The 15,418-nt window shown below is 53.9% G+C and overlaps 1 protein-coding gene across 1 annotated transcript in view; it reads left to right on the forward strand.

The window, feature by feature from the left end:
* The first annotated feature begins 2,110 nt into the window (after positions 1-2,110).
* Positions 2,111-15,418, forward strand: part of INSR (insulin receptor) — a 41,268-nt gene continuing 27,960 nt past the window's right edge. Inside the window, exons 1-2 of the mRNA XM_082071926.1 lie at positions 2,111-2,414; positions 8,598-9,149. Of these exons, the coding sequence (XP_081928052.1) occupies positions 2,339-2,414; positions 8,598-9,149 (628 nt within the window). The 5' untranslated portion in view covers positions 2,111-2,338. The remainder of the gene's footprint in view (positions 2,415-8,597; positions 9,150-15,418) is intronic.

The raw sequence follows: 15,418 nt of genomic DNA on the forward strand, positions 1-15,418 counted from the left end.
GAGGAGCCATATTTCATATATAAACTAGTGAGTTTAGTAGTTGCCTGAATCAGAAATCCAGAAGTAAGCGGGTTCTGGGTCATTTTCCCAGCGCCCACATCAGCGCCGCTGGTTCATCTGATTGCACACCCGTGTCCTGCAGCAGTGAGCGACGGGAAAGATGCTGCAGAGATTGCGCCCTGACGCTCTTCGTCGGTAATTAGAAACTAAAAATAGTATTTTAGGGAATGATAATAAACCTGTAGCCTTTAATCCTCCGGTGCCAGCCTGTAAGCTGATATCATTAGTACATGAAAGGCAAGGAGAACAGAGTGAGTGAGTGAAGGCAGGTTGCTATTACAGCCAGGTTATGAATTCCACAGAGCCCCAGCCGTCTGGGTGCTGTTTGGCTCTGGTTTATGCAAAGCCTGTAGTTATAAAGCAGGTTAATTGGCGGAGAATGCTGGTTTGTTGTTTATTTCCATTCCTTGACTGTCCTCGCTTCCTGAATTCTGAACCGAGGGACGTCCTGAGGCTCCTCTGCTGTTGTGAGGCCGGGGCAGCGTGCGTGGAGCCAGCGGGGGAATGGATCCCGCCGTGGCCGTTCCGACGCCGCGCACACGCATCTTGTGCTGCAACGATCGCAGAGAGAGCAGCCGCGCTGCAGCCGGGACTCTCATCTGAACGCTTCTCATGGTTTGCAATGCTCAGGTGTAGCTCTGGGTGCACACGCTGCTTACGCTCGGGTGATTCAGTCGAGTCCGGCTGTGGAGCCCAGAGAGCGCCGCAGGGCGACCGCACCAGAGCAGCCGCGGCTCCGCGGGCCAGGCGCCCGTTCGCAGCTCCGTGACGACTCCTCACGTGGAAAAGCAACGCGAAGTCTTGAAAATCGTGCGAGTTCTCTTAATGCCATTTCAGCGTCCGGAAAAGGAGCCAGCGCTGAGCGCCCTGCTGGGAACCGCTGGCCCATCGAGCGGGAAAGGTAACTCAAAGGGAGATCTGTTGGGAGCTGAGGGTGGCGGGGGAAAGACTTGAAATGAGAGCGGCCATTTACCAAGTGGTTAGAATGAAAATAAAAGCTTTATTCTAGCAGTGTGTATAACTCAGTATCTTGCAGGAAAGGGTGAAAGCAAGGGGCAGGTGCAAGTACCAGAGCTGCCAGGAACCGTCCTGCCGGGGCTCAGCACCGCACTGCGGAGACGATGGAAGACAGAGAAAAACCCACCAAGTGTTGAATCCCATGAGAAAACGACAACCAGAAGTTTGAAAAGGCTGTTGGGGCTGGGCGCTGTGTCAGTGAAATGGAAACGTTCAGTGGGAAATACCCCTGAAGGGAGTCTGGGCAACTCCAGCTCCCCAATGGTCTGACTGGGGGAAGTGGCCACATGTTGGGACCGAGTCACAGAATCCCAGAACCCCAGAGTGTTGGGGGTTGAAGGGCCCTGGGAAGCTCATCCAGTGCAATCCCCCATGGAGCAGGAACACCCAGCTGAGGTTCCACAGGAAGGTGTCCAGGCGGGTTGGAATGTCTGCACAGAAGGAGACTCCACAGCCCCCTGGGCAGCCTGGGCCAGGCTCTGCCACCCTCACCGGGAACAAGTTTCTTCTCATATTTAAGTGGAACCTCCTGTGTTCCAGTTTGTTCCCATTGCCCCTTGTCCTGTCACTGGTTGTCACCAGAAGAGCCTGGCTCCATCCTCCTGACACTCCCCCTTTATACATCTGTAAACATGAATGAGTCCCCCCTCAGTCTCCTCTTGTCCAGCTCCAGCGCCCCAGCTCCCTCAGCCTTTCCCCACACGGGAGATGCTCCACTCCCTGCAGCGTCTTTGTTGCCCCGCGTGGGCCCCTCTCCAGCGGTTCCCGTCCCTCCTGAGCTGCTCCGCGGTCTCCGGGCCGTGAGGGAGAAATCCCAAAGCTTCACCGTTCTCCTCAAAGCTCCCGAGGCCCGAACTCCCCTGCGGGCCCAGCCCGCCCTTCCCGCTCCCCCGGGCGCGGAGCCGCTGAGCGGGGGCGGCCCCGGCAGGTGCTGCTGCGGCCGCTCCTCCCCCGGCCGGCCCCGCCGTCCCGTCCCCGCGGCTCCGCGCCGCCTCTTGCCGCCGCCCGCTCCAGCTGACGGGGCAGCCCCTTGTTTACTGGCCAGGGCAGCGGCCGCCAGCCCGGCCTGCGCTGAAGGGGCCGCCGGGGCCGCCGCCGCGGAGCAGGGAGGGGCCGGCGCTCTGAACTGGACCCCGCGGCGCTTCCTCCGGGGCTCTTCCCCACCATGCGGAGCCGGGCCCGGCCCCCGCGCCCGCCCCGCAGCCTCTGATCCGCCCCCGCCGGGCCGCGCCGGAGCCGCGGCGGCTCCAGCGAACGCGGGATGGGACCCCGGGCGGCGGCGGCGCTGGCCGTGGCCGTGCTGCTGGCGGCCTGGGGCGGCCGGAGCCGCGCCGAGAGTGAGTGGGGGCCCGGGGCAAGGGCGGGCGGGCGGCGGGGCCCGGGCCGGGGCGGGCGGGCGGGCGGCCCCGCCGCTCGTACCCTTTGTACCTGCGGGGGGGACAGGCCGGGCCGCGCCGCGGGGCCGGGCGGCGGCAAGAGGCGGCTCGGCCGGGCCTGCGGGCGGGAGCGGGGCGCCCCGGTCACCTTCATGCCCGGGGCCGGGGGCTTCGGGCCCCGAACGCCGAGCGGGCCGGGAGGAGGGCCCGGCGGAGGCCGAGATTGGAGCGGGGGCGGGAGGGGCCGGAGCTGCCCCCGGGGCGCCCGAGCGTTCGCGCGGCGGCTCGTCCTGGTCGCTCGCCCGGGGCACCGGGGAGGCTGCGGCCGCTCCGGGCTCAGGGCGGGCCGGGCCGGGCGCTGCGGCCGCTCCGGGCTCAGGGCGGGACGGGCCCGGGCGCTGCGGCCGCTCCGGGCTCAGGGCGGGACGGGCCGGGCGCTGCGGCCGCTCCGGGCTCAGGGCGGGACGGGCCGGGCGCTGCGGCCGCTCCCCGGTCGGTGTCCGAACCGCTCGGGAGGGTTTGGGATGAGAGGTTGGGAGGTTGTGTCTTTCACTTTGATGCTTTAACCCGGGCTCTCAGACTCACGGGGGTCAAGGGGCGGGGATCTGTGTTTAAACCGGGTCTTGCGGATACACGTTTGGGGTACAAAGCTGTTGTGGTGGAGGTCGCGGGCGTTTCATCCGCTGGCACAAGGTTGAGCCTTAGAGCTGTTTTGATGGCTCACACCAAATACACTTTCGTAGCAAATTCTTCTAGTGAGAGGTTTCAATTTTGCATTATCTGTGCAGATGTTTAGCGATGAAAGGGAGGTGTTTATTTGAAGAGAGCTGCCTGGTTCCCTGAGCTGCCTGTGCCATGGGCAGAGCTTTAGTCCGCCCGCTCGCTTTCCCGTCAGGAAAAGCGCTAACGAGAGAACTGGTTCCAGTGGCGACAATGAACGAGGGGCGTTTTGAGACGTGGCCGATATTCAGGAAATAAAGCGGCTCGTGCCCCTCAGTCAGCCCCTTTTTTTCAAGCAATCGGACAAGTTGTATGTTTTAAAAACAGCCGGTTTCTTCCTCGTGTTTTTACCGTAGACCAGCGGGATGGTTTGAGCTCCACTCCAGCTGGCAAACGTGTGCAAACCCCCCCGTTACCAACAGAGACGCGGGAAAGGTAGTTGACATGTGGCACTAATAATAAATATGTGTGCAGCTTTAGTCCGGCGGTTCCTAATTTGACAACGTTATTATTACTGCTACACTGGAGCTTCTTATTTTTTTATTGAATATTTGCTTTGTGGGTTGCGAGTGCGTTTCTGATCCTGACTCCCGAATCTTTGCCGTGTCGCTGCACATCAGGAAAATACGCCGTCCAGTGCGTGGATGGAGAGACAGGAGCGATGCGCTGGACACCAAAGCAGAGCCTAGGGAGGAACATTTTTATACCATTTGGTGTGAACACTTCACAGAGTATTTTGCGGACAATTTGGGTGACAAGGCCCCTAATTCAAATGGTGTGTGACGGGGTTTCCTGAGGGGATCGGGCCCGCGGCGCTGGGCAAGCGTGGGGCTGACTGATAATTAAATTTAACTAGAAACTGTAAAAATAATTGACATGATAGCAACATGAAGATGTGCTGTATAATGTCATTTTTAATGCATCATTGTAACTTGATGCTGGTCTTTCACTTGAACAATAATTAACATCTCTTGACTGTTTGTATTTGGCTTACAGTATGTCTGGGCAAGCTGGGCAAGCTGCTCACTATTTGGCAGCCCCATAGCCCCCCAGGCTCACTATTTGGCAGCCCCATAGCCCCCCAAGGCTCACTATTTGGCAGCCCCATAGACCCCAAAGCTCACTATTTGGCAGCCCCATAGACCCCAAGGCTCACTATTTGGCAGCCACATAGCCCCCCAAGGCTCACTATTTGGCAGCCCCATAGCCCCCTAAGGCTCACTATTTGGCAGCCCCATAGCCCCCTAAGGCTCACTATTTGGCAGCCCCATAGCCCCCCAAGGCTCACTATTTGGCAGCCCCATAGCCCCCCAAAGCTCACTATTTGGCAGCCCCATAGACCCCAAGGCTCACTATTTGGCAGCCCCATAGCCCCCCAAGGCTCACTCTTTGGCAGCCCCATTCCCCCCAAGGCTCACTATCTGGCAGCCCCATAGCCCCCCAGCACTGGGACCCTCCCTGGCAATTGGGGACACTGGGAACCTCCAAAACCAACTGGGGACACTGGAAACCACCCCCCCCGTGCAACTGAGAGCCCCCCAAACCAACTGGGAACACTGGGGACCCTGGGGAACCCCCCAAACCAAACTGGGGATACTGGGACCCCCCAAACCCAACTGGGGACATTGGGACCCCCCCCCGTGTTGTCTCTTGGGGGCTATTTGGGGTGTGTGTGGGGGGAGGGGCCGGGATGGGGGCTGGGTGGGGGGCAGCAGCGAGGGTTAAGGGCAGGAGACCTGCCCTGCGCGTAGAATGAAGATACATTCATCTTGTTTTGTGAGGAAAAACAGGTTTGTGTGTTTTTTTTAATCGCTGTGTAAACATAATGCAACTTCTTGAAATAAATCTCCCACATGACTCACGCACGTCAATTCATTAGCCGCGCTATTTAGGGTCAGGTTTACCTCGCCTCGCTTTAGGCGTCTGCTCACTGAGCAACTGACTCTGGGCTCCTTTTGTGAGCTGTAGGAGACCCACCGATAGAATTACTGTAATAAAGCGTGGGGTACGTTTCCTCCCTTTCTAACTTCACCTCAATCTGGGCGCTGCACGTTTGCTCCATTGCTGCTGGTGGGGTCAGAAACCCAGCTGAGCTCCGCCTAAACCACCACCTGCCACAAACTTCACCTTTCATGTCCGTTACAGCCTTTAAAAATAATTTGCTGCTTGATTAGTATTTCTGGCTCATATGGAAACTCGTTAAGAAGCCCCGTGTTAATTTTTGCTGTTGAAAGGCTCGGTCTAGACTGAAGTTTAGTTCCGATAGTGCGCGGAAGGAGCGAGGCGGGGGTCTCAGCCGCGGCAGCGGCGCCCACCAGCTGTCCCAATGTGCCCTCTGCTATTTCAGAGCGCGGCGAGCGGGGCCGCGGTGGAACCCCGGGCAAAACCCCCGGAGAAGAGCCGCGGTGATACTGGCAACGCGCGAAAGCTGCTGGTGCTCCCGGGGCGACGGGGGCGGGAGGAGCGTCGGGTTGACTTCTGCCCCTTCCCCTGGTCTCCCACGCGATGCCGTCGCTTCGCTGCTTTGTATTCTTGCCGATTCCTAAAAGTCAACCTTATCCAGCATGGCAAAGCTTTTCACTTGACCAAAGTGTAACTATTTTAAATATTGTTTATTCCATTAGGCAGCAAACACTATAAAATGCAGCATTACCCGACAGCGCTCTTGGATGGGCTGCGATCTCTCTGCGATGCTGCGTTATCCAGCTCTGGGCTGTTAAAGGGCTGGAGCACAGTGAACTATTGAGGTTCGGGATCCACAGGGTTCACTATAAACCAGGCTTAAGTTCCAGATTTCCCCTGGTTACACCCTGCCGTGAGAGCTAAACTCTGTCTAGTTTCTTCATTCTGCACTTCAAGCTCGATACCAAAGCGGTTTGTTCGGAGGCTTTGGCGTGGGGGCTCTCGGCGGAACTCGGGGCGGTTGTGGCGACGTTGCGGTGTTTGGGCAGGGGGGCTCTGCGCCCGCTGCTCCACGATCCGGGGAGCTTTTCCTTTTCCTGCAAGCTGGTGTCTGTGCCGCTTGGAACCAGGTTGTCTGTATCATAACCGAGTGCTCGGCTTTGCTCTGCGGGGGTCGAACCTGCCCAGCCTTCCTCCCGAACCGTTGATAAATTCTCCTGGCTCCCGCTACACGTGGGAAAAGGCTTCAACTTCGCTTAAAACTGCTTCTCGTTGTCTTGGTAACAATACATTTGTGGGTCGACTCACGCAGCTGCTGCGTGAACAGCAGATACGGAGTGTTGGACAGGATCCAGAAACGTGAAGAGATCGAGAATCCTCCAGCAGGAACGAGGCAGATTTGGGGCTGGGTTCTGATCCCCGTTGTTCTCCTTGATCCTTCGGGGTGGTAAAAACAAATAAGAGTTCAGATACCGTGGGCGTATTTATCACTTAAAAACTAAACTGAAGTAGAACATGAAAAGCGTGGGAACAATCTGTACAAACCCCGTTAATATTTGTAAATTTATAATTATTTGGGCCTTTTGTTCAGTTGATTATTTCATAAATAACCCTCTAATTTGTTTGAAATTGTCCTTAAACCAGGACGATGTCGGTGTTTGATGTTTCCTTCCACCTCTGGCTGTTGGGACCAGGAGCAGCACTGCTTGTGTCAGTGGTGACCTCAGAAACCTCTGGTGATACAGCTCAGGTCCACAAGCAGCGTAATTTGACTTATTTTGAGTATATATTAATATATAGGGAAGCGGTGAGTGCTGTGAACTCAGCAGTGCAGAGGGTTCCAAGGGACTTACCTAATTCCGCTCAAAATGATGAAAGACCGAGGCAATTACCCTTAGTGTGTCTATGCATTTTGTTGCCTTGAGCCACACTAAAATCCTTGAGCCACACTAAAATCCTGGAGCTTTTACTCTTTAAAGCGGTTGTTGGCCTGTAGATCTGAGCTGGATTCTTTGCCCTTTTCTTAGGGCCAGCTCTATACATTGAAATTACTCGGAGAAGTACTTGAACCGGGGAGCGCAGCGGCTGGTCGTGGTGTCACCTCGGCGTGCTCAGCAAACGAGAACCAAGGTGCCCAATTTGGAGTGTCTGGGGTAGTTTCAGCCGCGCCGGTGGCTCGTAACTGGAATTTGTGTTTGAATTCCGTCCTTCTGTTGTTTCTCCTTTTGCGAGGAATCCCCGGCACACACACCTGCTTCCGTGGGAGCCCCTGTCTCTCATCTCTCCTGGAGGTGTGGAGCGCGCTGCTGCTCCCCCCGTTGTTTCAGCGTGGCTGGACGTGCAGTTTGCTGCTTTGCCTCCCGTTCGGCTGCAGGTTCCGCGGGGCAGAGACATTGTTGGCTGTTTGAATTTCTCTCCCCTTTCAGAAGGTGCATCCTTGATCCTCGAGCACTGTGTGCATTCGCTTTCTCTTCCAGAAGGCAATTTATGAAATGACTTGGATATAGTGCCAAAAATTCCCGTTGGGCAATAACGTTGCTTCAAATCCTGTATTAGTGCTGCCAAATTGATTTATTTTTTTTTACTATTGCGGTGGAGCAGATTTTTGAATAATCTGAAGCCGTTTGCGTAGGGTCGATTTTTAACCCACGCGGCAGCATCTGTTTCAAACCACGAGGACTCCGACAGTTGTCACCATTAAACCTCTGTCTCTGCGTCAGTTTGGATTATCGCTCTGTGATTTCTCGGAGCTGGGACGTGGTTGTTTTATAGTCAAACCTTTTACTCTCCTCCTTTTGCTGGCGCCTGGATTCCTGTTATTCTGCTTAGTTTCTGCTTCATGCGGGTGTTCGCTTTGGCAGCTCTTGGGTTACCGGTTCTATGGAATGAGCTGCCCAGGTAGTCGTGGCCGGGAGATTCGCAACCCTGAGAAAATAATAATAGTCATAAAAAAGCCGGAACGCCTGATCTGAAAAGAACGCTCAGGGCCAGAGTTCCTGCGGCAGTAAATCGCTCCTGTCGGCGGCGTCTGGGCAGGAGCGTGGCCGAGCGCCTGCATGGGAGCGTTTCACGCCTTTTCTGCTCTCCCCAAGCGTTCCGTTTCCTTGCTGTTATCCTCTTCCTGTCCTCCCCTCCCTGCACAAACTCGGAATTATTCCCTCTAATCCGCGGGCGTTAATTGCACAATCGGGGGCGAGGAGGGTGTGTCGCTGACGATCATCTAAAGAAAACAGTTGCGCCGACTTTCCTTACCTGTGTGAGCCCCAGTGGTGCCCAGAGATCGTGACGGGGGAACATCCAGAAACTCAGGATGGCAGAAGAAGTGATGAAATCCTCTTTCAGTGTGTTTTGTAACCATACAGCAGGGAATGTTCCCCGCAGTGCGTTTCTTAACCCTTGAAGCAGGTTTTACCGCGAAGGGCCTGGCGGTGAATTCTGAGCGCGGGGGGACAAAACTGGGCGTTCAGAAAACTCAAACTGTTACCTTTTCCGCAATAAATAACGTCGCTCTTTGCCTTCCAGTTTGCAGGAGCATGGACATTCGCAACAACCTGACCCGGCTGAACATGCTGGAGAACTGCACCGTGATCGAGGGCCACCTGCAGATCTTGCTCATGTTCAAAACCAAGCCGGAGGATTTCCGTGAGCTCAGCTTTCCTAAGCTGACCATGATCACGGACTACTTGCTGCTTTTTCGCGTGTACGGCCTGGAGAGTTTAAAGGGGCTTTTCCCAAACCTCACTGTGATTCGAGGGACTCATCTGTTCTTTAATTACGCGCTCGTCATTTTTGAGATGGTTCACCTGAAGGAGATCGGCCTCTATAACCTCATGAACATCACCCGAGGCGCCGTGCGCATTGAGAAGAACAACGAACTGTGTTACTTGTCCACCATCGACTGGTCGAGGATTTTGGATTCTGTAGAGGACAATTACATCGTGGCCAACAAGGACGACAAAGAGGAGTGTGGAGACGTGTGTCCGGGAACCGTGAAAGGGAAAAGCAACTGCCCGCCCACGGTGATCAACGGCATTTTCATCGAGCGCTGCTGGACCCACGATCGCTGCCAGAGGGGTGAGTCCGCGGGGTTTTCTGCCCGTTTTTAACCCGTCAGGCCTATTGGAGGGCTGAGAGGTACCTATTAATTGCGACCTTTAAGCCCAGGTTCCTAAAAGCCAGGCTCAAAATCGATTTTAGGCCAAGAGAGGATCTTTGGGGTGGGGATGTTTTAGTGTTTCGTTCACTGATGTGAATAACGTATCAAAAATTTGTGTTTGGTTTCTCTGGGAAATGAGGGAGCGCCCGGAGCTCGCGGGTTTAACAAAGGGAGCGCGGGCTGGACCAGCGGCTGGTGAGGCGACTGCGAACCGGTGAAGGGAAGATCAGGGGGTCGTGGTCAGTGGGGCACAGGCCAGGCCAGGCCCGTGTCCAGTGCGGTGCCTCGGGGTAACGGTATCTCCGTCAGGGCTTGGGTGGGGGGCTAAAAGTCCAGGCTGAGGGAAAGGCTGCGGCAGATAGAACGGCGGAAAAAGCCTTTATGGAATAAACCCGACGCCGGAAAGGTGCAGTTACGTTTTTACTGATCCTGCCATAAAAAGATGTAAGAGATGTGGGTGAGCGAACAACATTTGCGCAGAGTAAGAGGCTGCGGGCGAGTCGGACCTGAAGGGCGAAGGAGCGAGGCCCTGGCTGGCGATGTCCACGGCAGGAGGCAAAACTGCGCTCTGGCTCAGCTCGGTTCAGAAACCCAGCTGCTCTTGCCACCCCTGAACTCGCGTTTTTAAACCGTATTAGAGTTGGTTTTAATTCCATACAGATTTGGTTTTTTCCAAACTTGGAACCAACCTTAAATTGAAATTACATATTTACTTTGATTTATGTGAAATCCGACTGATGGGGAGCAAAGTGAGCTGAGGTGAAGCGGCTGCGTTCAGGGTTGTGTTTCTGGAGGCGGCGCATCCAAGCGGAGCAGCGTGTCCGCAGACGGAATTAGGAAACTTGCGGGCTGCGGAGAATTTCTTGCCAAGCTGTAAAGGGCAATTCTGAGTCTAAGTGCCAGATTTGAGCAGGAATTCCTCCCAGCATGCATAACCTAATGAAATTAGTGTGGTTTCCCCTCTGCCACTCCTCACCCCAAAACCGTCCGGCTTCTTTTTAAAGACAGTGGTTATTTTTTCTCGCCAGAATAACAGGGTGCGAGCAAGAAGATGCAAACACGTGCGTTCTTTTTTTAAAAGCGAAAAATAACATTATAAAGCTCTTTAGTTCATAAACTCGATATATATCAGCGCTGAAACCTGGTTTCTCGTGCGTTCGTATTTGGTTTTCTGCTGTTTCACAAGGTTAAAGATGTGACTGAAACGTTTTCTGTGGCTAAACCGTCGGTGATGTCCCTCATTCCCGGGACGGCGCTGGGGCCGATGGAATGTGGGGTTTTCTCTGTTCTGTGACAGCCTATTGCCAGCAAACCTGTAGGAACGGCGTATTTTACCATTGGGGCCGGAATCTCAGCTCCTGAGCCTCTCATACGAATTCAGCCGCGTTTGTTGGGTGGCCCCCATACGATATCACACACTATTTTAGTTCATTACCTGACAAATCCGACCTAGTAAGTCCGTTTGATTTGGATTGGAAGTTTGAATTTGAAAATGGTTTCAGAGTCGCTCTCTGCCGGTGCTCCCGTCTGGCGTCCCATGGCCATTCAGAGCAGCAAAGCTCCTGCATATTTTGGCTGGAACTGGTATGTGTTTTCAAAACCACTTCACAAGCCGCGCTTATCTTTGTTTTGAATACTGAGATTTGTGCTTTTATTTATTGGTGGCTGGTGTTCTCAACGAGCTGCTGTCTGTGTGATATTGTGCCTTGTGCCACCTGCTTCAGAACCGATCTTAACAACTTGAGTGGTCTTTGAAACTTCTTTAATAGCCTTTAGACTTTCAACACACACGCGCGCTGGCAACTGCGGTCAAGATAAGTGACATTTATTGATCCCGTCGGTGGAATCGCTGTGTTCTCTCTTCTCGTGCCAACCGTAACGTGTCCTCAGCGTGTGTAATTGTTTCGTCAAGATTAAGAGCTGGTGTGAATTGTACTTCGCTTCCCTTTGCCCGAAGAGCCGCATAGAAACTCGCGGGACCGAGGGGATTAACGTCAGGACATCTTTGCAGCTTAGCTGGGAATCTTCAGCAGCTCCCGTCTCTCTGCTGCTAAGCCTTATTTCTGCTCTTTGTATTTTAACCAATATGGGAATGAAAAGTGGCGATTTCAGCGTAACTTTCTTGGGGAAGTTTGGTTCTGCGTGCTGTTAGCCTGTGTCCCTGGGCTGGTTTGTGACGCCGGGTGCGCAGCCTGGCGTTGGCTGCTCTCTGGGTTTGTCCCTGGGCTGGTTTCTGATGCCGGGTGCGCAGCCTGGCGTTGGCTGCTCTCTGGGTTTGTCCCTGGGCTGGTTTGTGACGCTGGGTGCACAGCCTGGCGTTGGCTGCTCTCTGGGTTTGTCCCTGGGCTGGTTTCTGATGCCGGGTGCGCAGCCTGGCGTTGGCTGCTGTCTGGGTTTGTCCCTGGGCTGGTTTGTGACGCTGGGTGCGCAGTTTGGCGTTGGCTGCTCTCTGGGTTTGTCCCTGCATGGGAAGCTGTTGTTGTGTGAAGCGGCACCGCTGCCCCGGGACCGCGGGCCGGGATGGTGTGTTTGCTGCTTTGTCTGCCGGAAAAACAAATCCTTAAGGAATATGTAAATATTGATTTAAAAAAACCAACAAAAACAAAATGTAGAGAGTGCGTGTCGATTGACAAAACCCAGTTCCACGCTGGCGAGCTTTTCCAGCCTGCCGAGCTCCAGGAACATGTGGAGATGGGTGAGGAGCTGGAGGGAGCCCATGCGGGCAGGACGGGTGGAAAAGGGGTTTGTGCAACCGGGGAGGGTGATGGTGACACTGGGGTCCCTGGGTGTCCCCATGGCTGCCACCCTGATCCCCGCGTCACCTCCTTCCCGTTACCCCCACATCTCACGCTGATCCTGCGGCTGGTGTCTGTGCTCTGAGCTCCGCGTTCGCTCAGCTCGGAGTGCGGCGTGTGATCGTCCCCGGGGCGCGGGCCAAGTCTGACTCATCCTCCAGCTTTCACTCCGGCCCAGAAATGGTGGGGGTTGGTTTTTTTCAGTTGGTGATAACATGTTCAAAACAACAAAGGATCTTCTTACGGACGTTCGGATGAAACCGGTGGGGAGGAACCGAAATGATTTGTGGGCAGCTTGGAAAGAACCAGTCGCGATGCTGAGGGACGCGTGTGAGCGCGGAGCTGCGGAGGCGCCGTCCATCGGGATCCGCGTGTTTCCTCAACCTTTCCTCAAAGTTTCCTTTCTTTTTTTCTGTTTATTTTTCCCCTAAATTACTCGTGTTGGTGTGAAAAGCAAGTCGGTTCAGTTAAGGCCAACTCATGTTATATTTTGAGTAGGAAGAGGGGAATATGTAGTCTGTGTGGAATTTGGGCCTAGCCCTGCGCTGTTGGTGGCAGGCAGGCGCTGTTCCTGTGCTGGAGGTTTTGTACATTTTCAGCCCACATTTTTATAAGGCTTTTTTTTCCTACATACTTGCTTTTATTGCCATACAAACATAGTTTGGTGCAGCGTGTCCATGCAGAGAGTGTTTTTGCTGAAGAATGCAGACAACAAAAATGCTGGAAATGCCACGTCCTAGACCTCGGTCTGCATCTGCCAAACATGATTTTCATATTTTGCATTTTTTCCACTTTTTTTTTTTTAAATGTAATAAAATGCTATATGTCTGTCGCTCCACTTGCTGGAGAAACAATTCCCTTCGGAACGGGGTTTTCTGCCAGTTCTCTTCGCATTGGGTCTTCTCCGTCCACACATATTCTGGATAGTAGGAAGGGACAGTGGGAATCTCGTTCATGCGCGTCACTAATTAGCTGATGAGGCATTTGGCCACCCTAGAGAGTCGCAGTTCCTCCCGCCGCTTACCTGCGCTCCATTGAATTTCTTCACTTTGACATTCGGAGCACTGGGCAGAAATCTCATCGCGTCAATACCCGCCGCGGCCTTCGCGATGCTCTGTTTAGTTAAACAGTCGGATTCCTGTGGTCCGCACCAGTTCCAGGGGCTGTGGAACCTCAGCTGGGTGTTCCTGCTCCGGGGGGGATTGCACTGGGTGAGTTTCCAGGGCCCTCCAACCCCTGACACTCTGGGATTCTGTGATTCTGTGATAATCCGAAGCAGCCCGTTGTTTTTGACAGACTAATTCTAAAGGCCAGTTTAGCCTTTACTTACATATCAGATCATTTGGAGGTGGAGTAAAGAAGGAAAAGTGGAATGGCCGGGTAAAAATGAGCAGGAAAATGATGTGCGATATCAGACAGTCCCTTGGTGAAGACTGGAGGGACGCATTCCTGGAATATAGGACAAATATCTGAAATATGGGCTTCATTCCTTGGAGAACACGCTGCAGTTCTGGTTCTGTTCATCCTGAATGAAGCCTTTGTAGGAGTCTGTTATCTTCTCGATCTCGGGACTTCACGCTACCAGGAAATTCGAGTTCCTAAGAGCGTGGGCTGTTTCAGGTTTGTAGATAGAATCTTTCTGCAAACTCTTATCTTTATGCGATAAAACCCCAAGTTGTCTCTCTCCATTAGCGCAATTGCGAATTTTTTGTAAGATATTAACCCCAGGAAGGTACATGAAACATTTGGGTCAATAGGAGCAGAGCTGATAGAAGGGCTGACAGTCTGGAGTAATCGCCATGCTAAGGAAAGGTACTGCATGAAAGTAATAACGTTTATGCACATTTTTGTGGTGTTGGGGAAGCAGCTCTGGAGGCTACGGGTACAACAGCATCTATTTAATTTTCTATGACTTATCCAGGGAAAGGTGGGAGACAGGTGAGGGATTGAAGAGCAGCTCCAGTAGCTTGTTTTGTTTCCTGGCGACACAACAAACCCCCAGGAGAACATTGCTCAGCCCAAAATGTTTCTCAGCGTCTGCGAAACGGCACCGAGAGCTGTTTAAAGAGGTGGCGCCGGGAGAGATTCTGCAGCTACGAACATCTTCAGGGCAGGTTCGAATAACAGAGTTCAGAGGTGTGTGTGGGAAACGCTTTGTGCTGTTTACTTAGGTAGAAATATTACTTAGCAACAGCTTCCTGTAATTTTTATGTGCTGGGAATTTCTGTAACCATGAGCTTAGTTTTATTACCTTTGCATGGGAAAGGGGTCTCAGAGCGCCGAACAGACTCAGACAACCTCAAGGGCAAGATATTTATAAAGCCTCAAACACAAAAGAAATGTTTCCAGCTGCTCCCACACGAGGTGGAAGTGCTCGTTTTGGTGGAGATCTGATAAGAACCGCCTTTTATTGTATTTTATTGTATTTTATTTATTTTCTCCTGGTCTCCCAGCTCTGACAAACGCCGGCTGGAAGCTGACCCCGCGGATCTCCCGGGGCGGCTGTTCCCAGCCCTGCCGAGCGGCACTTCAGTGAGTGCGCATCGCTATTGTGATGCTTGCGAACGGTCCCACGTCCTAAACTCATTCAATTTAGCTTATTAAGAGCAGTTAAGAGATTTATGGCGCTTGGTGGCGTGGTACAGCCCAGAATTGGGGGAAAAGGGGTGGCACGGCTACTGAACAGTTTACTGCCTTAAAAACTAGGATGTCAGTACTACGGCTGTGAAGAAATCCCCGTGGGGTCTCACCACACTGGAAGAGTTTTCAGCTGAGTTGCCATTTAAATTCTTTCATCCTCATTCCCCGTCCCCAAAACACTTGTTACTGAAGCTGGTGGCCTGAGGAGGCTGAGAGGAGTTTAACCCTTCACGTGCAGAGGTTCGGCACCAGCAGTGCTGGAAGGTATTTGAACATCTCAGTCTGATCTCCCGCGGTGACGTCGGCTGCTCGAGGTGCCCAAGGGCACTGCAGGCAGGATGCGTGTTTTTCCCACTTACAGACCAGCTCCAAGTTACCTTCTTTGCTTAAACAAGGGAACATGCACTACCCCTTGTTCGATAAAACGCAGCAGGCTGAGTGCACTTGGCAGGCCTGCTGGAAAACGCTGTTGGCCGGGCACGGAGGTGAAGCAGGAAATGGCAAAATGCGGCAGAAAGATCAAATGGCGAGCGGCAGAGCGAAGGCGCGTTGGTGACGGTGGTGGTGACCGGGAGGGCTGCGGGTCGCCCGTGCGGCGTTCGCTGCGGCGGGAGACGCGCTGCGCTCCGAGCGAGCCCGCCCGGCGTTACCAGGGATTCGGTGCCGCCAGCACAGATAAGGAACCGGGCGCCTCTGTATCCTGTGCGGTGTCCTCCCTTCACCCTCTGAAGGAAGGCAGAACAACCGTTCTG

Source organism: Streptopelia decaocto (assembly GCF_964273445.1).
Source record: "Streptopelia decaocto genome assembly, chromosome: 24".
Classification (NCBI taxonomy): domain Eukaryota; kingdom Metazoa; phylum Chordata; class Aves; order Columbiformes; family Columbidae; genus Streptopelia; species Streptopelia decaocto.